This window comes from Nuphar pumila, chromosome 6 (assembly GCF_984573655.1).
Source record: "Nuphar pumila chromosome 6, dmNupPumi1.hap1.1, whole genome shotgun sequence".
Taxonomy (NCBI): domain Eukaryota; kingdom Viridiplantae; phylum Streptophyta; class Magnoliopsida; order Nymphaeales; family Nymphaeaceae; genus Nuphar; species Nuphar pumila.
In genome coordinates, this window is record NC_143254.1 from 117829591 (window position 1) to 117856823 (window position 27233).

A 27233-nucleotide genomic window follows, 5' to 3' on the forward strand; every position below is an offset into this window, starting at 1 on the left:
CTTCAATTCTCTCTCTCTCTCTCTCTTTGGCTTGGTGATCACGACACCGAGCGTAGAAGAGGGTGTTTTATTACTTCCATTTTTGCTCCTCTCTTTAGGCTTACCTTTAAGTGATTACAGACACCGAGCCTGTAAGAGGGCTGTCTCTCTCTCTCTCTCTCTCTCTCTCTCTCTCTCTCTCTCTCTCTCTCTGTGCGAGCGTACAAGAGGGTGGTGCATGAGTGTTGTGGGGAAGAGGTGGTTCAGTACGGCAGCGTCGAGGATGGCGGAGGAGGTGAGCAGGGCCGGCGTGGAAGCGACTGCGCCGCCGAAGCAGCGGTCGCTCTGGACGTCCATCCTCAGATGGGTTCCCACCTCCACCGATCAGATCATTGCCTCCGAGAAGCATCTCCTCTCTCTCGTCAAGTAAGAGTTGCTAGATACGTGGGTGGCGTCACCACCACCATCATAAATTCATAATCATCTCTCTCTCTCTCTCTCTCTCTTGCTGTTTGTTATCCGGTTAGATGAGTTGGGCATTCAAAAAAATTTGATGTGCCACATGCAAATTTTACGTTTGCTCCCCTTGATTTTGCATGGTGGTCTTCTTTGGATTGGTTTGATTGTTTTAATTGTTCGGAGTAAATTGTTTTCTGGGCGAATTTTGAAAATTCTTGTAGGTTTCGTTTGTTAGTAAATTGTTCCTAATTTTTTCTTCATGTATGTAATTAGCAAATAGTGAAATCGTTGGTGGTTGTTTTTTGTGCTGGATATTCGAAGAATTTGATCCACACATGCAAGCTTTCATATTCAAAATAAATTCTTTTTAGGCGAATCATTTCTAATTTTTCTTTGCATTGTTGAAATATGAATGGTTTTTGTTTTCCTTTTCCAGGACAGGGTATGTGCAGGAGCAGGTTAATATTGGGTCAGGGCCGTCGGGTTCATGTATCAGGTGGTTTGGGTCCAAGAGCAACGAACCCAGGTTTATTAACACAGTTACATTTGACAGTAGGGAGAATTCACCCACTATCGTCATGGTTCATGGCTACGGTTCCTCTCAGGGATTCTTCTTTCGCAATTTTGATGCCCTCGCGAACCATTTCAGAGTCATTGCAATCGATCAACTTGGGTTAGTTTTTCATTGTTATGATTTGATTTTTTTTTGAGAGAATTGTTTTAATTTAATTGGATGTGCATTTGTGTTGCTTAATATCCTTTAGTCTCAAATTCAACGCCACACTTGATATACTTCTGCATTTGTAAAGGTTTCGTCCCTTTTGGTTTATTCATCAACTCCTTTCTGTTGATCTTCTTAAGAAGGTAAGTTATTTGGAAAAGTAGGCACATTCATCAGTAAGGTCCAAAGAAAATGTAGAGGTATGTGCTGCCATTACCTTACAAAGGGTAGATGAACGAGATCGCTTGTTAAGTTTTATAATACTATTGCATTGAGAGAAAAAATGCTCAATAACTCCCTAGATATGGGGGAAACGCTAATGGAACTACTGATACTACTTTCGATAATCTGTTGTTCATGGAAGAAGAGATACGATCAGGTGGATGGTGGTGGTGTTGACTGCCTTTTAGAGTTTCAATCTTCTAAGTCTTGAATCCTCTTCTCCCTCTGTATATATATAGGGAAGGGGGGACCGTCCAACCAAAGGAAGGTCCAAATCTACAATCGATGATAATCGCTGACATTCTTTCTCTGACAATCGAGTTTTTCATCAATGGGACTTTACATATTGGTTTTTTTATCATTCATTTAGTAAGCAACATGTTTTGGATTATGAATTTTTGATGTCTAGATGTGTTTTTGGAAGCACTAAAAATCAACAGCCCACAATACTTTGTATTGTAAAGTTTTAAATGCTTTGTGAGCTGTCAATTTTTCACATTTCTAAAAACATGTCTATATGTCATAAAGTCTTCATGCAAAGCATATTTCTTACTAATTAAATTATAAAAAACAAATATATAAGGTCCGATCGATGAGATGCTCAAGCATTGGAGAAGTCTTATGCAATCGTCACTGGTTGTAGATTTTGGACCTTCCTTTGGTTGGACGATCCCCCTTCCCTATATATATATATATATATATATATATATATATATATATATATATATATATATATATATATATATATATATATATATATAATTTTCAATCCACTTCACCAGCAAAGCAGTCTTATCCTTCTCAAAGAATAGTGCTGTCAATGGTCGCCTGGTATGCATGACTAGCTTTGGCATTTATATTGACACTCAAGTTGGAATATCGTCCATGAATGTGCCTGTTTTGCTGTGATGTGTCTCTCAAAGGTCATCATTTCTCACCAGTTGATGAACCTGTGTCATGCTAACTCTTTCCCTTTGGTATTTCTTCTATGGTTGGTTTTTCAATTTTAACTTCACTGGTGAGTTACAGCCTTTCCAAGTTTGGGAGGATCAATGATTCCAGGTAGGCAAATGTCCTCATCTCCAGATTGAAGGCAATCAGCACATTCTTTTATCTCCTCTCTATGCTGATTCTTACAAATTAGAATACTTGAGGTGATCACAAATGTTCAACTCATTCCACTATCACCTAAGTTCAGAACAATGGCCGCTAGAAAGTCTTCACCTTAATTACACGGAATTCTATTTGTAAATATCTTACTTCCATTGCATTTGTTCATAGAAAATGCTGTCATTTGTGGTGGTCGTAAGAGTCAATATTCATCAAAGTTTTTCTGGCCAATGATTATGTAAACTGTAAGCCATGGATTATGACTTTTGCTCTTGGATTCTGAGAATTTGGCATTTTCATCTTCTTTCTTTCTTTTTTATTGTTTGGCTTCAATAACTCCATTTATGTGATTAAGCTTTCTCTTGCACCTATTACAACGCTGATGGATTTTGATGACTTGTAATTTCTTTATCAAACTTCATATTGTTGAACTGAAAATTGTACCTAGTGCTATTGGAAGATATGGTTCATGAAGCTTTATTTTCTACTCTAGCATTGTGCTGATGGGAGAACTTTCCCAACTTGCCTAACAAAAGGAACAAAAAAAACCTCTTTCTGTAAAATGCCAAGATAGAAGGAATAGTCAATATGCCACCATCCACAGTGGCTATAGCTGTTAATATCCACCTCTGAAGGCCTTTCTACACTTGTTTTAGCATGCTGGCATCTCCAAAACATGTGAAGCACTTGAAATTCATATTTTGATATTGTTGAAGAAGTTACACCCTTTTATGTTTTTTCTCTGCAGATGGGGCGGATCAAGTCGGCCTGATTTTACATGTAAAAGCACAGAAGGTTTGTTCTTTTGGTTGATTGCTTTTTCTTTGAAATGTTTTAGTGGTGGTTTAGCCATCCTGATCTATTGGGATATGCATCTTTTGTGATTAAACTTCACTGTAGAAAGTTAATCTAGTGCAATGATATAACTTATTTGCAGTAGAAATTATCAGCTTATTCATTTCTTTTGCTTGTTTGTTTCATTCTAAATTTCACTTTGAATAATTCATGCTATAATTTCTTATGTATCATGTATAGCTTAGAATGATTAAGAGCAAAAAGATTGCCCTTCTATAAATGACCAAAGTGAAGAAAAATAATTATTTAAAATTTTAAAAATACATTATATGTATAATATTCTGTTTGAATGTGTATATGACTTTTGTACAGTGTACCACACTTCAGGCAGGAATGGTGAGTTAAGATTCACAAGTGAAAGCTTATTCAGTGAAATTATTCCATTATTTGGAAATTGAGTTTTTTTTTTACTTTCTTGACTATCTTGAAGGGTTCTTCTCTTTTGACACGTAGTTGTCAGCTTGATACATCTTCCTTATCTCATGGGAATGGGAAAATATAAATGGAGATTCAGACTAGAAGAACAAGTCATTGGAATGCTATCCTTTTGAGCTTGTTAAACCGACACATCATAAATGATAAGATTTTCTTCGATCATCACATACTAAATATTATATACTTTTATTACTTGAAACAATTAATAAGTAATTCCTCCATATATTGGTTAAAGAAAAGAAAAAAATAGTGTAGCCACTGTGAAATTGTCTATGAAGAGACAATACGCATACAAGCATAAATACTTTATAAAAGATGTGCACGAAGGCACTCTCACAACACTTGAACAAAATACGCAAAAAGCGTAAAAGTAGCAAACATGCACTTAAGGCATGTATTTTATAGAAAAAGAGTAAATGCTTGAGACTCTCAAGCTTAAGAATAACAAGGGGGAACACCCATATTTATACAAGAGCCAAGAGGTGCAAAGGGGGGCTCCCAAAGGAGTCGTTGGGGAGCCCCCAACGACTCTATTGGGGGACCCCCAATGCATATAAATATGTATCTCTATGTATATTTGTGACCTTTAAAGAAATAAGAAAAAAATAAAAAGGAAGTACAAAAGAAAATAAAAGGGAAAAATACAACATATTCCAAATGGAATATGCGCAAGATAGGAAATTACAAGAATACCCTTTTCGGGTAAGAAAATAAAAAAGGTATATAAATATATATATTTATATATATAGAGATACATATACATATAATATATTATACGTATATGTATCTCTATGTATATAAGTATATATATTTATACTTCCAACAAGGATTTTTGGAGATACATTTTAACACCCCCCCCCCCCTCAAACTTACGGTGCGATAACCGCAAATTTGTTAAGAAGGAAATGAAATATGGGCGAACATAGAGCTTTTGTGAAGAAGTCTGCAAGTTGATACTCAGACGTCACGTATGGTAGATCAATGACTTTCTTCAAGTATTCTTCTCTGACATAATGGCAGTCCATCTCTTTATGCTTTGTTCGCTCGTGAAAGGTGTAGTTCTTGGCAATATAAATTGCGCTTTTATTGTCACAACATAGCTTTGTTGGTTCTCTGATAAACACTCCCATATCTTCCAAAAGACGTCGAATCCATACAATTTCCATGGTGGTAGATGCCATGGCTCTATATTCGGCTTCAGTGGATGACAGAGAGACCTTTTGTTGTTTTTTACATCTCCATGAGATCAAAGACTCACCTAAGAAAACACAAAAGCCAGTGGTGGAGTGACGGTTACTAGGGTCACCTCCCCAATCTGAGTCGGTATAAGCAAGTAATTTTAATTCAGAAGAAGAAGATAGAAATACTCCCTTATTCATTGTTCCCTTCAAATATCTGATGATGCGAATGATTGAACTCATATGAACGGTTGTAGGAGCGTGCTGAAACTGACTGGCAATGTGTATAGCATGTGACAAATCAGGTCGAGTAATGCTAAGGTACATTAAAGAACCTACCAACTGCTTGTAAGGAGTAGGATCGGTTAGAGGAACACCGTCGTCAATCTTTTTTTATCCCACGACTTCAGGAGTTTCGCATATTTTATCATCAGAAATTCCTGATCTGTCAATAATCTCACAAGCAAGTTTAGACTGAGATAGAAAATAACCGCGTTGCGAATAGGCAACCTCAATTCTAAGAAAATATGTCAGAAAACCCAAATCTGACATCTCAAATTTTGAAGTCAAGACAGACTTAATACCCTTGACTCCTTGAACATCTTCACCTGTAATTAACATGTCATCAACATAGAGTAATAGTATCACAATCCCTGCATTAGATTTTCTAGTAAATAGAGCAGTGTCAGTATAACATGAGGAAAAACCATTTTCCAGCGTTACACTGGTAAACCTGTCATACCAGGCTTTGGGAGCCTATTTCAAACCATAGAGGGCCTTTCGAAGACGAAGAACTTTATCTTTAGGATTCTTCATGCCTGGTGGGGCATCCATATACACTTATTCGTTAAGATCACTATTTAAAAAAGCATTTTTCATATCCATTTGAAAAATGTTCAAATTTTTAGTAGATGCAATAGTAATAAGACATCTAACTGCCACCATTCGGGCTACAGGAGCAAAGGTTTCTTCATAATCAATTCCATACTTTTGCCCATATCCTTTAGCAACTAAGCGAGCTTTATACCTTTCCAGGGATCCATCGCTTTTAGTTTTAACCTTAAAAACCCATCGACATCCTATAGTTTTCTTTCCTATGGGTAGAGTTTGAAAATTCCAAGTTTCTTTAAGGGCATTAAGTTCATTTTGCATAGCTTCTTGCCATTCTATACATTTTTTAGCTTCTTCAAAATTCTTTGGTTCAAAATAAGAGTGAATGGCACTAAGACAAGCCCTATATCGGGGTGAGAAAAAATCAAAAGAAACAAAACGAGTTGGAGGTCTCCTATTCCTTTCGGATCTTCGGTGATCAAGGGTAGGACCAAACTCACTATATTCGTCAATAGCACTTCTAAAGGTGTCTTGGTTTCTACGAGAGTAGGTTATTGGGTCACTTGAAAATCTACTATCTTGTTCATTGAGTGAGTCATGATCACCAATATCACCATCATTTTCTTCATCATGGTTTGATGATACATCATCATCACTAGATATATCATCATTACTAGACAATAAGTCAAATAGGAAGGAATAATCAAAATTTTCTTGTTGAGAAACATTTTTTTCAAAGTCACTTTCATTTTCTAAAAAAGTTACATTTCTAGAGACATAACTTATCATCTCGAAGATCATAACAACGAAACCCTTTTTTGAGTTTTGGAATATCCAAGAAAGGCACAAGGGATAGCCTTGGGAGAGAGTTTGTCGTTCTTATCCGTAAGTATAAAACACTTACACCCAAAAACTCGTAACCTATTATAATCAGGTTCAATCTTATATAATATCTCAAAAGGGGATATTTTTCCTAATATTCTAGATGGTAAGCGATTTATCAGATAAACAGAAGCAAGAGCTGCTTCTGCCCAAAAGTTTTTAGGAATGTTTTGGGAAATAAGAAGGGTCCTAGTGGTCTCAATGATGTGCCTATGTTTTCTTTCGGCCAACCCATTCTGTTGAGGTGTTTTAGGACAAGACCTTTGGTGGACAATTCCATGATCCTCAAAATATACTTTAAATTGATTGGAGAGATATTCTCCTCCAGAATCACTTCTAAATATCTTTATGTTACTGTTGAATTGATTCTTGATCATTGAATGGAAGGTTTTAAAACACGAAAAAACTTCATGTTTGAACTTAAAGAAAATAGATCCACGAATATCTGGAAAAATCATTCACAAAAATGACATAATAAGAAAAGCCTCCTTTTGAAGTAACAGGTGCGGGTCCCCAAACATCCGAATGAACAATTTCGAAAGTTTCAGAAGAGAACATAGTTCTTTGCTCAAAAGGTAAACTTTGCATTTTTCCGAGAATACAATCATTACAAGGAAATGAACTTTTACATAGGTCTTTTGCAAAATGTAAATAAGACAACTTGGTGATATTAGGATGACCAAGTCTTTTGTGCCACACATTTATATCTTTGTTTTGGGCAACATTACAAAAAAAATTTGGAACTTGAAGAGATTCCATATAGTATAAGTCTCCTTTTCTAAAGCCTTCCCCAATCAATTTCCCGGACCGGCGATCCTGTATTAAACATTTATCACAAGAAAATTTAATATCGCAACCATGGTCCGAGAGTTGAGAAACAAAAAGAAGGTTTAAGTTTAGTTTAGGTATAAATCTAATTTTTGGAATAAAAAAATCTTGAGTTTCAAAATTACCTATTCCTTTAATTTCAAGAGAGGTTTCATCCGCAGTGGAAACAAAAGAGGGAGAGATATTTTTTGAGTAATCGGAAAGCGAAAACATGTTTGGGGACATATGAAAAGATGCACCGGAGTCCAAAAGCCAAGAGACTTTACCTGGAAACGATGAAGTAGACACGGCGGCACCGGAGGTAGCTCCCTTGAGGAGAGGTTGAAGGGCTTCCACTATTTGATTTAAAGAGAGCGACCCACTTGATAATGCCTCCTCCTTTTGTGGTACACCGGTGGTAGCCATTGCGAGAAGCTTTTTCCATTTGGGATATATGGGTTTGATATGTCCGGGTTCTTTACAAAAATGACAAATAATTTTGCTATACTCCCTTTTTCCTCTTTGCCCACCATTTTCACCTTGATTTTGTGGTTTAAAATGAGGGAGACGATAGGTTTTTACATTGTTCCCGGGTCTTGATACGGCATTGACCTCATTGTTTTCTTCATAATTACAAGGAACCACAAGAACACTTGATCCTTGTTTACATAGACTCATACGAGTCTCCTCACCACTTAATTTGGTGAGTACATCTTCAAGAGAGGGAGGAGTAAATGAGGATAGAAGAGAGGACCTTATTTGCTCAAATTCGGGCCTTAGCCCATTCAAAAAATTGAAGAACCGATCTTCTTCAAGTTGCTTGTGACGGAGTTCAATTGCCTCTCCACTCCATTTTGGTTCAAGCATGGCAAGCTCATCTCAAATGGAGGAAAGATCGACAAAATATTTCCTAATAGTCATTTCACCTTGAGTAAGAGAAAGAGCCTTCTTCTGAAGATAATACTTATGAGATAGATCCCTCCATGTATACATTTTCTCAAGATAGTGCCAAGTTTTCGATGCCTTTTTGAACTTAATAATGTTGGCATTGATCTTAGTTTCAACGGATGAAAAGAACCAAGAAAGAATCTTGAAATTCTTCATTTCCCATTCATCGTGCTTCTTAGAATATTCTTCAAGAGCTTTGACCCTTTCTTCTCCTTCAAGAATCTTGATTTCACTTCCGTTTACCACAGTTATTTTGGGTTCCGGTTCCGGAATTGTGCCTTGCACATAACCCCATAGCCCCTTCCCTTTTATGTGAGCCTCCATGTTTCCGGCCCAAACATGATAGTTGGACCCATTTAATTTGAAGCCAAGAGTAAAATGAGACTCTTTTTCGCCCATTATGAAGTAAAGAGGAAGGGAGAAAGGGCGTACCAACACAATATTTCAAATTCTAGCTTGCGCAAGATTCTTCTAAAATATTTGAGAAGCAAGATCCACCACTTCAACCTCCAAAGATCCGAAGGCACACTTTTCGAGGCACTCGAAAAGAGAAGAATCCCACGGTTCTCTATCACCAACCGAGCTCTGATACCATGTGAAATTGTCTATGAAGAGACAATACGCATACAAGCATAAATACTTTATAAAAGATGTGCACGAAGGCACTCTCACAACACTTGAACAAAATACGCAAAAAGCGTAAAAGTAGCAAACATGCACTTAAGGCATGTATTTTATAGAAAAAGAGTAAATGCTTGAGACTCTCAAGCTTAAGAATAACAAGGGGGAACACCCCTATTTATACAAGAGCCAAGAGGTGCAAAGGGGGGCTCCCAAAGGAGTCGTTGGGGAGCCCCCAACGACTCTATTGGGGGACCCCCAATGCACCTTTAAAGAAATAAGAAAAAAATAAATGAAAAAATAAAAAGGAAGTACAAAAAAAAATAAAAGGGAAAAATACAACATACTCCAAATGGAATATGCGCAAGATAGGAAATTACAAGAATACCCTTTTCGGGTAAGAAAATAAAAAAGTATATAAATATATATATTTATATATATAGAGATACATATTCATATAATATATTATATGTATATGTATCTCTATGTATATAAGTATATATATTTATACTTCCAACAAGGATTTTTGGAGATACATTTTAACAGCCACTAGTGTGTGTGGGTGTGTGTGTACTTGATCACAGATAATCAGTGTAGTGGCCCTTCCTGAGACATGGGCTTCTTTCAATTGTCTTTACCTTACCATAAAATGGTCTAGTGCATTTGGTGATCTAGCAATTATTTGAATAAGTTTGAACTAAAAGAAAAAAAAATGGAACTTTAAATTTTGATTTCTCATTTCAAGAGGAAATTACTCATTTTGAATATAATCCTTTCTAAAAGAGAAAGATTACACAACATTAACCATGTCAGAGACAGTTTTGGTTGTGCCCAGCACGTTGTAAAGTGTTTTTGCATCTGCCTCCATGTCTGATCTTGTACACGTGAGGCATGAGGGTCAAGAATACGTCCTCATGACATAGCTTTATACTACTTGGGTTCCTCTTTTTTTTACTTATCCTAGATGATAATCACATCAAACATAGTGAACAAATTGCTGCACTTATGAAGAGGGTAGTTGAAAGTTACTGTTAAGAGCCTTTAACTAGGACTGTGGACAGGCGATGTTGGAACTTACTGTAAAAGCCATTAACTAGGACTATGGACAGTCAACCGACCTTCCATCTGTAGACTTGAAATTCCTTGTCAGAACTTTTGTGCTATTGGTTATAGATATTACAAACAAGGTTGTGTTAAATGATTTTGATGTATGTCTAAGAGAAAGTTCTCAGGACTTGATCATGAGAGCCAAATAATGGTGTACAAGAATCAGGAGTATTAGTATGGTTATTATGCATGGCATCAACAATTGGATGTGTGGCTAGGTTGAACCAAACAATGGGAACCTTTCAAGTGTTGATCTGAAAGAATATGAAAGTTTCTGTAGGGTGGTGAATGTGTTGGAGAAGGAAGGGCTTCTATGTTTGGGACAGTCACGGCATTTCGGTTTGGATAATTGACTTTGCCACTTCAGCCAATATTCTTAAGAAAATGATATTGTGGCCATGAGCAGATGTGTCCTTGATGAGGCGATGAAGATACATGTGACCACCTTAATTCAATAGTTGTGTTCTATGCTGACCTCTTAAGCATTCCCATTTTAAGAGGGTTTGAGGTTTCCATTGGTCATGAGCAACCTTAGTTAAATGGAGGCTTTCTTGATTTAATAATTGGGATACTTAGAGTAGGTGTCTACACAAATGTTTATCATAATTTATTGAATTCAATTTGTATGGATGTGCTTAACTTGTCATATAGCTGCGTGGAGACTTGACTAGGAGAAATTTGTATAATTTGGCTCTTGGTTGTTCATATTGTGAATATCTAGTTCCATGAGGTATGAGGTGATGAATGAGTTATTGGATATGATCTGTATAGATGAGATCAACTTGGCATGCAGCCACAAGAAGAGCTGAGTGGAAGAAATGTGCATTTTTTGGCTCTTGGTATCTTCTTTTGTTCCTGTTGTCAATATCTAGTTCTGTTATATGCAAGGTGGTGAGCTTGTCCACTACCCTACTCCAGTCTGCTATCCTACTACATTACTTTCTAGTAAAATCTTTTTGTTTGTGTTGACGATCCTGCTCCTGAACCTTGTTCACTGCGACTGGCAAGTGGTTTCTTTCCTACTTACATTTTTTGCAGATAAGATGGCAATCATAAGCATGTGTTAAAGCTCCTATATATTTGTGATTATGCATATAAAATGGAAACTTGCAAGTATGCATCTTTTGTGAATATATCTCAGAAAATTCTGGAAAATCTGCACTTCTACATTGATGCTGTTGGCCAGTCACTTCTATTCTACAATTAGCCATGTTTTCATATATGAGATCATTCATCACTTTTTGATGTTGGGGTTGATTTCTTAAAGTTGAGTTTTTGATGATGGTCACATCATCAATATTATGATAAATGATTATGCATCATTAAAACTTTTTCAACATTTTCAGTTTAAATTCTAAAGCATTTTTTTTTTTAATATTAAATATTTTCTGGTTGGTCCTGGTCATTTCCTATGTCGTCCTCTTTTCTCTTGCTCTTAATTTTTACTTTTTTATTGCTTTATAAGTAACCATTTTCTAAGCTTTGATTTTATTTATTTCTTTTTGCTTTTAAGACGATAAATGCTATATCTATTATTCCCCATATATTTGTTTTCATTTTTATTTAATTTATGTTACAGAAACTGAGGCATGGTTTATTGAGTCTTTTGAGGAATGGCGTAAAGCTAAAAATCTTAGTAACTTTATTTTACTGGGACATTCCTTTGGAGGTTATGTTGCAGCAAAATATGCGCTCAAGGTACTGATTCTTTTTCCTTACCATTGTTAACTTACACTGATACATAATATTGTACAAATAAAAACAGTAATTCACAAAGTATTTATTTGTTCATCCTTAACATTGACATTTTTTTTTTGCAGCATCCAGAGCATATCCAACACCTCATTTTGGTTGGTCCAGCTGGATTTTCATCACAATCAGATCCTCAAGCTGAACAGCTTATAAAATTTAGGGCTACATGGAAAGGTGCTATCTTGAATCATCTATGGGAGTCTAACTTTACTCCTCAAAAAATTGTTAGGTAACTTCTTTGATGCTTGAACAAAGTCTTCTTCAGTCCTAAATAAACCAGACACTATTTTAGTGGCTCTTTTTGGTAATGGAATAATTTACAGAAAACACACTTTGCTCATCAGCTATTTACAGAAAAGCTTTTGAACATTCGGTTATTAAGTAACCTACTTTTATAAGTTATGCATCAAAGGCATGCTTGGTTCTAAATGTGAGAAGTTGGATTGGACATATGATTGGTGTTTTCACTTTTTCCATGGTAATGCGGTCATATTGTGTTGTTTTTGTAATTTTACAGATAGACGGGGCATTATTGTAATATGCAGTATGGGATATCCAAGAGTTTCTACTATAAGTAAAATTAGATGTCCCCACCGAATCAGCTTTTTGGGACTTTCACCAGCAATTCTTCTTCTTTCATCCTCTTCTCTTCACTTTTGAGATGGTATCTGGTACTCTATATTATTAAAAGAATAGGCCTGAAAATTCTGAGATGGTATCAGAGAGGGGTTTATTCTACATACCATTAATCCCATCTGCATTGTATCTTGTCTGCTTTTTTTAATATTTTTCTTCCAAGATTTTTATAAATGTCATTTCATCCTCCTTTCTTGATTGCTTGTTCTTTTCAGCCTCGCTCTTTGATCTTATATCTTCGTTTCTTCTTCCTCTCAAAGCCTCTATTTTTCTGATTTATAACCTAAAGCCCTTAAGATCCATTTGATGTGATCACTCTTTTCTCACCATAAAAACAAACCCAGGAAGAGCTGTACATCTGCTAACATCAGCCATACTATTGGCTGATGTCATTAGACATAAGTCAACAGGATTTCAAGGTTGATTGTAATTTTAGTCAGAATTCTTCATCCTTTTAGCACCCAATATTAAATTTTATCCTATTCTTTTTCATTCTTGAATCTCTCATCTTGCTTTTTCATAATGGCTTCTATTACTTCTTTTTCTTGCATCAGCTAGTCATAGAAAAGCTGAATCCATTCTAATTTTCTCACATGGAAAAGCAAATATCTTTTTATCCATACTTTGGGATTAATGGGTTACCCAGATGGATCTAACCCTACCCCCACAAAAGTACCTGCCTTGTGAAGAGACGGATGATCAGGCATCAATGCCACGGTTTCATGTTCGAATGCGACATATTCTGATTGGATAAAGAATGATCAAGTTATTGTAGCATATGTGACAACATTATCATTAGAAGTGCTAGTGTATGTTCCTGACAGTTGCTCAGGATATGAATTAGGGGCACTTCTGCTCCAGTGACTTGTGCCAATGTCTACTCCAATGGTATTATTTCAACTTAAAGTGAATTTCACAACTCTACTGTAATGAAGTAAGGAATGGGCCCACACACCTCACAAGAGGCACAAACACAAGCCACTAAGGGCCAAGGAGAGGACATCAAACAATTTAAAATAAATAATTGATTTATAATAAATGCACACTAGAAATGCATGACAAATAAGGGACAATAAGTCCTCTATTTATACACAATACAAGGGAGAGAGAGGAGCCAGTATAGCCATTGGCAGCCCAACGGCTAGAACATCTAGCCGTTGGAGGCCCCAACAACTATAATGGATAATCCTTAAATAAAAAAGAAATTACATTTAAGCCTAATACATTCTAAAATATATATATATATATTTACATACATATATATGTGTATATATAATTATAATTATATATGTACCAAATACATAATTTAAGACCCCCTCAAACTCAGTGTCACAACTGAGCTATGTCACACGAACTCGGCTAGGGAGGCGCCGCACCTGAGTCGACACGCTCCGACACGGGTGCGGACACGAGTGCGGCTTCAGACACGGCCTGGACTCGGTCAACGAGTCGAGGCCGAGTCCGTCCTTGTTTTGGACTCGGTCAACATTGACTGAGTCCAAAAATGTTCATTTTTAGGGCAAAAAACAAAAAAAAAATGATCTTTTATATATTTTTTTAAATATATATATATATATTTATATAGCATGAGTCTCAAACATAAGCCCCAGAAAAAAAAATTCGGGGGGCACGGCCCCTTCTGTAACGACCCCAATCCAGACCCTTTTAAAAATGCGGAATATTTTTTTTTTCTAAGAGTTGCGGAAACCTTCCCAGAGATCTGGGGTCCTCACAGTTCCACTTCAGTTGGATAACCACACACCACAAACGACGTTGCAATTATCATCCATATCAACCAACTAAAACTCTTTTATTAATGAGTAAGAAAATTTCAAAGACAAGGTTTTCTTCAATTGAAAGTAAAGTAACAATGGCAGAAATTAAAAGAACTGAAAGACAAAAGAAAAAGCCATTATGTCCTCTACTGAAGCTGACAAGCCCAAGTATAACTCATCCATCCCCAGATGCAATGTCCAACTTCACTGTTCACCATTTCCTGTGAAAAACCAACAAAGTAGGGTGTCAGAACCGAAATTCTAAGCACAGCTACTTCTAAAGAAACCAGGTAAGAGAAAGAACATGGATAAGATTTCATGCAGTGATTTGAGCGAGTGCAGATATAAAATTTTGCAACATTCAATTATTTATAACTACCAACAATTGCATGTGCTCACCAGTCAGGAATAGTAAAGCAGTGTCCAATATCAATAACTAAATGATCAAACCTTTCAGCATGATTTCACAAAATAAATCATATGCTACCACCAAATGATGTCATAATATCAAGAATGATTCAAACATGCATGATCTAATGCATAACAGAAAAATGCATGATTATGTGCAATGCATGATTTCTTCTGTTATCTTTCAATTAAGTTTCATCTTTCCATCTGCATGCCCTATTAAATGCACACATCTTTAAGTTCCTCTTTTTAATTACCGTGGCCCGCGGATACACCAAACGGGTACAAACCCCGAGGTCAAGTAGGTTCACAGGGTAGCTTAACACACAATTTGTATTTTATTACTGGGTTCCAACTTAGCCCTCGACCGTTATCAGGAAACAACACCATCCATCGGAACATTAGACCTCCACATCTAATGTCGGGGACACAAGGGACACCCCACGCCCACAAGTGCCACTTCCTTGGTACCATAAACTCACAGCTGTGACTAACACACCACTCCCGGGTAAAGTGGCGGGCTCTCCCTAAAACCGTGGCCAGGAGAAGAACCTCAATATCGGGTTCAGGGGCAATAACGCACACAGAGTTTTTGTATCCTCACAGTCTCCCCAAGACCGGATATCCAGGATTCTCATACTCCAGATGAGATATCCCAGAATGTAAATTACACTGTTCTTACTCATTATATTTTTAATTAAGTCTGTTTCTTTAAGTTTGCAACACATATGCAAAAGTAAAGTGAAAACCCTGCATCCTCCCTTGCAGGGACCCATTCGGGACTCCAGCCCGTACAAATCACTAGAACAATGTAGTAAAGTACAAAACCATCTTATGTGGTTTTAGTGATACAGTTAAAAACATATATAAAAGAAAACCCAACCCATGGCTCTTCAGGCCGATGATGGTCTATATAGGCCATCGAGGCATCACATCATAAAACAAAAGTAATGTTTTATTTATAACACTACGCCAAAGTGCCAAAAGCATGTGCACTTATGAAAATCATAAATCCAAACATATGCATGTCATAACGCATTCATATGCATTTTCAATATGTGTGTGTTACCTACATCACATATTTAACCAAATCCATGGTTTCTTTAAGTGTGTGAGTGTACATGTACCAATTCACACAATAATCAAGCGTACGAGTTCAAGAAGAATTAATAATAACTTACTCATGTTCATACCCATGAGTACCATAATCATAACAGTCAAATGAAAGTATACCCCCCCCCCCGACAGTGTTTCCATACAATCCCATACCCCAACTTTTAAATAACACATGAACTTTAGACAAGTAAAATGTTCAGCTAGATACAACAAAGCAAGATACAATACATATAAAATTTCAGTTTTATGTGTCCATCCTCCCTAAACAGTGTAACATGAGCAATATTATACATAACTGAAATTTCCAGGTTATGTTGAAATGATCCCACGCTGCATCTTACAAACTTTGAGCTTAACCACACTCAGGCACCATCTTATGCCAATAGACAGCCTACAGCATCACATTAGGTAATGCCTGCGAGATCCTATCGGACTTTAACAGTTCATGAACCTATCAGCAGTATATTACACCATTCATGTTTTAATGGTTTAGGACTTTGTATATTCATTTGTGAAAATAGAAAGTCTGATTAACAACATTCGGCTAACTATGAAAACATATGGAAATCAGCCCTGTCAATAGAAATCAGGACATGTATATATATATATATATATATATATATATATATATATATATATATATATATATATATATATATATATATGCTGTAGAGACAGAATTAAAAACCCTCTAGCATGAGCAGGTAAAACAGGCATATCAAACATAAAATTTGCATGGTACGTAGGGCTGCCCCTTTCAAACACAATTAATCTAATGCAGGTATACCAACAACCATTCAAGCTGTTCATATCCCCATTTCCGCATTCGTACAACTCCCTGTTTTACAACAGAATTTTTATTCCTATATGACAGTAACACCACCCAAAGATGAGTGGGTCCCTAACCAGTCCATTCCCAGCAAAATTTTTATTAAAGCTATTCAGTAAGAAAAATAGTTTTGTTTTTAAAAAGATACACAAGTTCAAGCCCAGCCTTAATGTCAATTACTATTAGCTATAAAATTAGACAAGTTGGATGATATTTAAAAGCTTTGAGACTACTCATTCATATCGATTATTCTGTCTAAGTTGACAGAAGTATTGGATGCTAATATTAGGTTCAGAAAATTTTATATTATTTTTCTTTTTTTCTTTTTTTCTTTTTTCAAAGCCTGTTATGAGCACACATTAGTATTGTTTGAAAGGTAGAATACAAAAGAATAAGATACTCCTTATTCAATTCTATTGCAGATTGCTTGCTGGCTTCCTTAATAAACCGGATAAAGCTTTAAGCCTTTATCCTTCTAGAGTAGATAATTGCTCATTCTGTTAGTTAGTAAGATATTTCAATTTTGTTCTATAATTATTTTTTTTTCATTTCCACAGCGTTATATATACTTAGGCTTCCATAATAACCCCCAAAGTTTCTTCAGAACAAAAGGACCAGCCTAGACAGTCCTCAATATTGTTGCCCCTGATCATAATCACTTGGAATTGTATTCTTTTGCACAAAGAGGAGATATTATTATATTTTTTTTTCTGATTTTAAAAGAAAAAAACCAAACACAATCCACAGATCATCAATTTCTGCAACCTGAAATTTTAATATATCGAAATTAAGTGCATTGATCAAAACTTCTAAACATAAAATCCATAAGCACATCCTGGAGAACTCAGGAACTCAAAAGTCTGAAATCATTAATTGAAAAACTAAAAACCCCCAAATCCACTAATTTGGGGTTTCGGATAACCCGCACCCCTCATTAGGAAAGATCCCCAACCCCCAAATCACAGATTTGGGGTTTTAGGTTTAGGGTTAATATAAACCCCAAGTCCTACCCTCAAATCCCCACGTGGAATCGAACCCATGTTCGATTCCTCACCCGATTCCAAGGAGCACCGTACCTGATTGGAGCTTTTCCGACGATCCTTCCGACGATCGGAGGCTGCCGTGGCCTTCGGTGGTGGCTGGTGGCCAAGGTTCCACTCACGGTTGTTGTCGTGGTTGTTGGTGGCCGAATCTCGCCGGCGACCTCCTCTCCTCCGGTGCGCGCACGCAGACAGAGACGGGAGAGACGAGGGAGAGAGATGAGGGACTAAGTGGAGAGAGAGAGGCAAGGGAAGAGAGTCCCCTCTCCACTCCCTCTTATCGGCAAGACCCCCCTCCCCCCTTCACGCCGAGATGGGGGGGGGGGAGGTCGGTTACACTCTGCGTAACCCCCCCCCCCCCCCCTTTTTGCCCCTTTCCTTTTTTCCTGTTAGGGTTTATCGGGCTTCTGTTTCACGCCCCCCCTTAAAAAGCGATATCGGGTCCGGGTCCGAGCCCGTGACCCGCGACGCTGGGTCCATTTTAATAATGGACCCGGTTTCGCCTACGAGTGTCAGATCCTCAGTTGGATCTGACCCTATATACTAAAGTTTATTTATTTATTATTATTATTATTTTTTTTTTCTTATAAACACTGTTAATTATTAAATATTATAAGTATAGTTTTAATACCCCATTGTGGGTTATTTACGCGTTCTTTTATGGATCCGGTAACGGATCCGAGGCCCAAACTTAAAAATACTCGCTATTTTCAAATAAATTTAAATAAATAAATTACAAAAATTGAGGTTATTACATCCCTACCCCCTTAAAAGAATTTCGTCCACGAAATTAGAACGTACTAAATGTGAGTAGTACCAAAATTAAATATCACACAAGTACTAACGATTGTCAACTAAGAAGATACCTTAGACCAGATCAGTCTGATCGTCCTGAGTAGAAGTCGTAACGGCATAAACTCTCCCATTAGTCTTCCGCTGACCCTATTGCGGTTGAGGTATCTGTTGTTGTTGTTGCAGAGGTTGTTGTCCTACCTGAGTTGTTGGCTTGTTCGGACAAAAAAGAGCATTGTGCCCTGGTTGTTGGCACTGATAGCAATTTCCTTTGAACAACGGGCAAAAACCTAGTGGATGGTTCTTGCCGCACCTACGACATGTTGGCGGGGCCTTTTCTTGTTGTTGCCCATTATAGGTCCGCTGCTTCTTGCCACCCTGAGTCTTTCCGCTTGTATGTGGATCATTCCTCTTTCCGCTCGAAGCATCACCTCCATTTGTGCCTCCCTTTTGCGATACATTCCTAGACCTTTCCCATTCCTTGGTCAGAACAGTGGCTGACTCGATCGCATCGGCCAAGGTAGGAGGCCGACCTGACAGTACGCGAGCTCGTAATCCATCCTTTAGTCCATGCACAAACTTCGACGCTCTTGCCTTTTCATTACTGAAGAGGTTCGGACAGTACCTCTCGAGGTTCCGGAACTTTGTAGTGTAATCTTCCAGACTCATGGTTCCCTGAGTCAGATCAAGGAACTCCCGTTGCATCTGTTCATCGGCGTACGCGGGGAAATACGTGTCTAGAAACTCTTTCCTGAACGTCTCCCAGGGGATCTCGTCCCAATCGGCGAACTTCACTCTCCGCAGGGTGTCCCACCACTTCTTGGCATCGCCCTTCAGACGGTACGTGCCAAAAGATATCTTCCTGTCCTCAGGAACAGACAGGACGTCGAACACCCGTTCCAATTCCTCAACCCAGTGCTCTGCTGCTTCTGGGTTTGCCTCTCCTGAAAAGGAAGGCGGGTCCAACTTCAGGAACTTTTCGAAGGAAACGCCACCCGCGTTTGGAGCAATATTGACAGGAGGATCCCGAGCTGCTGCTTGTGCGGCTGCCTGCGTAGCTGCCTGGGCAGCCTGTGCCGCTTGCGCCGTTTGTGCAGCCTGTGCCGCCTGAAGGTTCTGGGCCGCTTGCAGTGCCTGCGCTGTTTGTGTTGCTTGAGCCGTCATGGTCTCCGTCAAGGTATGAATGACTTCCATCATGAAATTCCTTTGCTCCTGCCAGTTTGCGGGAGCAGCAGTAGAGGACGAAGCACCTCTGCGGGTATAATGCGACATCTACAACGTACATCCTTTCTACAAATTAGACTCTTACTTATCCTACCCCCTTAGGGTTGATCACGAACCATAATCGTTCACGTAATCATACCAAGACTTATTAAATTCATACCAATAGAATATTAAACTATAATTTCAATCAATCACACAAAAATTCACATACTTAAAGTAAAAGTATTAAATAATCTTACCAATGAAGATGACTGCTCTGGAGGACGAGTCACACTTGTCGATGCTTCAGGACAGGGCTCATATACCAAAATAAAAATTTAATACTCCAAAGATGATAAAATCGCAAGTCTTTGTGGTGGCTCTGATACCAAACCTGTAACGACCCCAATCCAGACCCTTTTAAAAATGCGAAATATTTTTTTTTCTAAGAGTTGCGGAAACCTTCCCAGAGATCTAGGGTCCTCACAGTTCCACTTTCAGTTGGATAACCACACACCACAAACGACGTTGCAATTATCATCCATATCAACCAACTAAAACTCTTTTATTAATGAGTAAGAAAATTTCAAAGACAAGGTTTTCTTCAACTGAAAGTAAAGTAACAATGGCAGAAATTAAAAGAACTGAAAGACAAAAGAAAGAGCCATTATGTCCTCTACCGAAGCTGACAAGCCCAAGTATAACTCATCCATCCCCAGATGCAATGTCCAACTTCACTGTTCACCATTTCCTGTGAAAAACCAACAAAGTAGGGTGTCAGAACCGAAATTCTAAGCACAGTTACTTCTAAAGAAACCAGGTAAGAGAAAGAACATGGATAAGATTTCATGCAGTGATTTGAGCGAGTGCAGATATAAAATTTTGCAACATTCAATTATCTATAACTACCAACAATTGCATGTGCTCACCAGTCAGGAATAGTAAAGCAGTGTCCAATATCAATAACTAAATGATCAAACCTTTCAGCATGATTTCACAAAATAAATCATATGCTACCACCAAATGATGTCATAATATCAAGAATGATTCAAACATGCATGATCTAATGCATAACAGAAAAATGCATGATTATGTGTAATGCATGATTTCTTCTGTTATCTTTCAATTAAGTTTCATCTTTCCATCTGCATGCCCTATTAAATGCACACATCTTTAAGTTCCTCTTTTTAATTACCGTGGCCCGCGGATACACCAAACGGGTACAAACCCCGAGGTCAAGTAGGTTCACAGGGTAGCTTAACACACAATTTGTATTTTATTACTGGGTTCCAACTTAGCCCTCGACCGTTATCAGGAAACAACACCATCCATCGGAACATTAGACCTCCACATCTAATGTCGGGGACACAAGGGACACCCCACGCCCACAAGTGCCACTTCCTTGGTACCATAAACTCACAGCTGTGACTAACACACCACTCCCGGGTAAAGTGGCGGGCTCTCCCTAAAACCGTGGCCAGGAGAAGAACCTCAATATCGGGTTCAGGGGCAATAACGCACACGGAGTTTTTGTATCCTCACAGTCTCCCCAAGACCGGATATCCAGGATTCTCATACTCCAGATGAGATATCCCAGAATGTAAATTACACTGTTCTTACTCATTATATTTTTAATTAAGTCCGTTTCTTTAAGTTTGCAACACATATGCAAAAGTAAAGTGAAAACCCCGCATCCTCCCTTGCAGGCACCCATTCGGGACTCCAGCCCGTACAAATCACTAGAACAGTGTAGTAAAGTGCCAAACCATCTTATGTGGTTTCAGTGATGCAGTTAAAAACATATATAAAAGAAAACCCAACCCATGGCTCTTCAGGCCAATGATGGTCTATATAGGCCATCGAGGCATCACATCATAAAACAAAAGTAATGTTTTATTTATAACACTACGCCAAAGTGCCAAAAGCATGTGCACTTATGAAAATTATAAATCCAAACATATGCATGTCATAACGCATTCATATGCATTTTCAATATGTGTGTGTTACCTACATCACATATTTAACCAAATCCATGGTTTCTTTAAGTGTGTGAGTGTACATGTACCAATTCACACAATAATCAAGCGTACGAGTTCAAGAAGAATTAATAATAACTTACTCATGTTCATACCCATGAGTACCATAATCATAACAGTCAAATGAAAGTATACCCCCCCCCCCCCGACAGTGTTTCCATACAATCCCATACCCCAACTTTTAAATAACACATGAACTTTAGACAAGTAAAATGTTCAGCTAGATACAACAAAGCAAGATACAATACATATAAAATTTCAGTTTTATGTGTCCATCCTCCCTAAACAGTGTAACATGAGCAATATTATACATAACTGAAATTTTCAGGTTATGTTGAAATGATCCCACGCTGCATCTTACAAACTTTGAGCTTAACCACACTCAGGCACCATCTGAAGTGATTTCTCCATATGTGGTATTTCTGCTCTCTATATATAACCATCGATGAGGTCTTTGTATACTATGCCACTTAAAATATATGTGTTCTTTTGCTGGCAAATGCTTGAGATTTTCTTCATGCTTTTTTTGTTTTATGTTTGTTTTGGTTCACATTATGTACATTTTATGTAAAAAATTTTCTTATGCAGAGGCTTGGGTCCTTGGGGTCCAGACCTTGTTCGCAAGTATACAACTGCAAGATTTGGCATGTACTCTACTGGTGATATCTTGAATGAAGAGGAGTCTAGATTGCTTACAGGTACTTCTCTCTTTAATCATAGATGATGATTCTGTGGCCTCACTTATCAACATGCTTATTCATAAATTTATATTTCAAAACTATTTTGCAGATTACTTCTACCATACTTTTGCTGCAAAAGCTAGTGGAGAACTATGCCTGAAGTATATATTTTCTTTTGGGGCATTTACACGGCTTCCCCTCTTACAGCGGTTAGACTTTAGTTTTTTAGTTATTCTCTTGCTATGTATGCTTAGCTATTTTTAGTTCATTTCTGCTAGTGCTACATGTTTTGAATTTTAATGCACTTCTAGTGACATGAGAGGGCTCCACTCAATTGATTTTTAACCTAAGACTAAACAAAATTAGGTTGCTGGCCCAATGATTTTCATCATGGGATTTGGAGAAATTACAAGGTTGCTAGAACGATTTTCAACATTAAGTTCATAATTACAAGATTTGTATAAAAATGGTGATGCATGTGTGTGTGTGGTAATATCTGCCCATGTCAGCCAGACCGTCCGAATGAGCTAGAAATTATAGGCACAAGTCATGATAACCTAATAGGGCCACATAGATGGATTCAGCATGGTCCAAATACTAAGAACCAGATTTTGGATCATGTCTTTTTATAAAAAAAACATGAATTTTGAGCTGAAAAAATATTGCACATTGTAGGTCGTTGATTTTTCAAGGCTCATAAAATTGTGTCCATATGTCATAATCGGACAATCCAAGAGCCAATTTCTACTAACCAAACCATGTAGAATCACGTGTGAGGTTAGTTTCATATAAAAAAAGAAACCAAAAATGAAAAAGAATGAAAAAAAAATCATTTGTATGTAATCTCGACCTTTATATATATATATATATATATATATATATATATATATATATATATATATATATATGCTAGTTTATGATCTTTTGACCATTCATTCCCTTTGCTTGGATTTTGAGATTAAGAATAGGGTTGGCCATCGGGCCAGCCCGATTTGTGACCCATTAGAGTCCAAAAGGCCTGTTAAACTTTTTCGCTGCTGAAAGCCCAACCTGATAATTATCAGGTCGGGCTAGGCCCGAAATTAATCGGGTTGGGTTTGAAGATTCTGCCCAAGACCTGCCAAAATTGACAATCACCTGAATCGGGTCAGGTCAGACCTGGGAAGGCCAAACTGTGGGTCATGTAAAGGAAGAAGGATCCCCTAAAAGCAAGAACCTTTCCATTTTTTTCCCTCATACATGAAGGGCCTTCATTATGACCCAAAAAGGTGATGGGATAAAAAAAAATTATATAGGTCCCATAAGAGCCTGACTAGGGCTTGTACCAATGCCTGAGCCCGATCTGATATCTTATTGGGTTGAGCCTGGGCCAACTTTTTCGGCCAGGGTCCTAAAAATGAGGCCCAAGCCTGACCCGAGTCGGGCCATGTACCCTGTCGGGTACCCAGCCAATTGGCTACCCCTAATTAACCTTATCAACCTCAACAGAAGTTTGAGGTTCTTCACTTTGCTTTTGTGACCAATAACCAGGGATAAACTTTGTTTCTGTGCCAAAGCAACATTTTGACAAGAAAGAGACTGCTGTTCTTGCAGCACAGATACACCCAGACTAATTAGAAAAGTCTCTTTCATTGCTTTAAAAATTTATTGCATGGAAATCTTGCTAGCTAACTTCAATAAGCAATTTTTTGAGTTTAGGAAGAAGCTTTCTCTCAATTTCAAGCTTGGACTCCTTTGTATAGGCATATAGATAATGTTGTTTTGTTTACTTTTGAGAAAACTTTCTTTGGCACTAAAGGAGAAATCTCTTTGCTATCCTTTCCATTGATCTCTTTTATCCATCCCTTTGGTTTTCTCTCTATAATTCATTCTCCTAAATCTAGCTTTTGAGTACAAAATCTAATTTTGAAGATTTTTAACTCAACCTTCTGCAACCCTGGGAGAATTGATGAATTCCAAACTAAGCACAATTTTGGATCACTTTGATCATGTTGAGTTTAAACTGACAAGATAAGTCCATTGGTTGAATACCTTTGAATAAATTTAGTTAAAGTCAAGGTGTCTATGATGGTTTAGAGACACAATGTTGCTTCAGAAATGTTAGGGGCAGCTATGGCAATTGAATAGAATTCAATTGCCACTACGTAGAATATTATATATTATAAACAATGGGAGTAAAGTAATGTGTATTTCCTTACATTCCTAATGAGATGTAGCAAAAACTTGTCATTCTAGACATGAAAGAACTAAGTGTGGGACAAGATTTGTTGAGAACATAGTCACCTATATTGTTCGAGGTATTTTCTCGGTGAGAGTATTTCTCAGACAGATTTTCAAAAGTTGGAAAACCTCGAGAGTTTTAAAAGTACAAAATATGAAAAATAATAAGAAATATAAGAAAATAATAGGTATTCTTGGAAAATATAAGGAAATAACTTTGAAAAGCTTTTAACATACAAAAAATGATTTTTTTTTTAAATATTGTTTTAATATCGTGATATTACAACGATATTTGTTTCTGGCGATATTTTGAAAATATCGTGATATTTTGCCGAAACTATCGGCTGACCTGGATTTACGGATAATATCGCGATATTTTCAAAATATCAGTGATATTGGTGACAGTAGTTGAGAAACAGGTGAAGGAATAAAGAATTATGAATCTTAAACTTGGCAGGTTTCATTTTCTTGAATGTGAGGTAGTGAGGCAGATGTGAAATCTAAGAGTTTATACACAAGTTTAGGATGGTGGCACCTGGGACCTAGGGCAGTAATATGTTATAAGCATGAAGGCTGGTTTGGGAATAACTGTGGAAATTATCAGTGATGGGGTGTTTATCCCAGGCTCCGATTGATGCACGCATTCTAATAACTCAAGGCAAACCTTGGTGTGAACCTGGAGAATTGCAAATTGACCATGAAGCCAAGAGGGCTATCATGATTATCAACCTACCTATGGTTTAGATGACCAATGTGCAAAAAGTGCATCCGGTTATACATAGATTTTGAAGGAAGAGGAATTAGTCTTCCTAGCTGGATGGCTAATTTACCAGAATAGTTAGGAATCGGTCAATTGGAATGATGGCAAAAATGTGGGTTTGGGGATGCTATTGGAAAATGCATGTGAAAGTCTGAATTGTTTCTGGGCATTGACTGTCTTTCTTGATGAAGAAGAGCTCAATCCAGATAACCATTAACCTGTTACATGAAAGCGTTCATCATCGAAGGTTGCAGCTTTGTACTTTGCTAGAATATACACTCTTAATTTGTTTCTTTCCTGTCACAGGCTCAGAGGCTTTGTCATGTACTGAAGCTGGTTTCAGTTCATCACTCTCAGCAAGTTCATTTTAACCTGATGTACAGTATGCATACATGGTTCTCATTTTCTGGGCCATGATATACGTTAGTCTTGTGGAATTTTTTTCTTAGTTTAATCTCGAGTATGAAGATGGTGATAACTGGTAACTTTCCTGCGACCACTTAATGCTTAGTGCATGCCAGGTTGACATCACTCTCTACATGGCAACCTTGCTTTCATTTCAGGATATGCCCATCTCAGTAGTTCAACATGTGCACATGTTATACGGTTAGGTTCACTGGTTCTCCTGCTGAATGTAAATTTTTTGTTGTATGTCATATTTTCAAATTGAGCTCTTTCGCAGATAACTTTTAATGCTCAGCCATGAGTGCAATAATATCCTTGATGGTGTTATTAATTTCCATGATCAGTTACTTTATTAAGCAGTACTGTACTGCAGATTGTTCCATATACCTGCAGAAAATTAAAACTTCATTACTCTTCTCTTCTGAGGCTTTTATTAATTACTTCACATCACATGAGCATGCAGCAGCACGTCTCATAGCCATCTCGAGATCGGTTGGATGTCCATCTCAAGAAATGGTGAGATGAATGGCTCTCAGATGCATTGCCTAAAAAATTGACCTCTTTATTAGTTGTATTTATGTCTTGAGCTTCCTCAATAATAAAAGTGTGTACTTCACCCAACTCTTATCCTGGCATCAGTTCTATATTGCTTGAAATATCAGTGCATTAACCTGGGTATCCGACAGTACAAATATTTGACCTATTGCTTCTCATACAGGGCATCAGAATGGAAGGTGCCAACCACCTTCATCTATGGCTACCATGACTGGATGAACTACACAGGTGGCGAGGAAGCTCGCAAGCATATGAAGGTCCCATGCGAGATCATAAGAGTTCCTCAGGTTTGTACGTGTGTGTGTGTGTGTGTGTGTGTGTGTGTGTGTGTGTGTGACTCTGCTGGTAGATGGTTCTGTGCACACGCCTGCCTGCCTGCCTGCCTGCATACATGAAATGTGTTGTGTTTGATGCTTTCTGATTGTGAGTTGTGACAACAGGCTGGACATTTTGTGTTCATCGACAATCCTTCGGGATTCCATTCGGCCGTGTTACATGCCTGCCGGAGGTTTCTCTCGCAGAGCCAAGCAGACAGCGACGCCCTCCCTGATGTTCTCACCCTTGTTTAAAAGGGGCCACACCAGCCTTCCACTCATTCATATTCAATGCACCCCTTTCAGGCCGGGAATCAGTCTCCAGACTTTATTGTACGTTATATGTTGTATAGACTCAAGTGAAACATTTTTTTCCAGCGGTTGCTTGTTGTCAATGGACTTTAGCCAGCTTTTTAAGGCACAGTATATTCAATGCCCTTGGCAACATACACATGCACATGGACATGGTACCAATCTAGCATAATGGGTAAAATATAAACACGAAAACAACAAACAAGTTGACAAGCAGCCAACCAAGTGTAATATGACAGAAGAAG

General features: G+C 37.7%; 1 protein-coding gene across 1 annotated transcript; it reads left to right on the forward strand.

Moving 5' to 3' along the window:
* On the forward strand, positions 1 to 27097 carry LOC149835881 (putative 1-acylglycerol-3-phosphate O-acyltransferase). Its single transcript, XM_090008818.1, has 9 exons — positions 1 to 405; positions 875 to 1111; positions 3240 to 3286; positions 11735 to 11853; positions 11976 to 12136; positions 22331 to 22440; positions 22532 to 22631; positions 26526 to 26649; positions 26803 to 27097. The coding sequence occupies exons 1-9, from the start codon at positions 218 to 220 to the stop codon at positions 26929 to 26931; spliced, it is 1215 nt and encodes a 404-aa protein (XP_089864944.1). The 5' UTR covers positions 1 to 217; the 3' UTR covers positions 26932 to 27097.
* Positions 27098 to 27233: the final 136 nt, after the last annotated feature.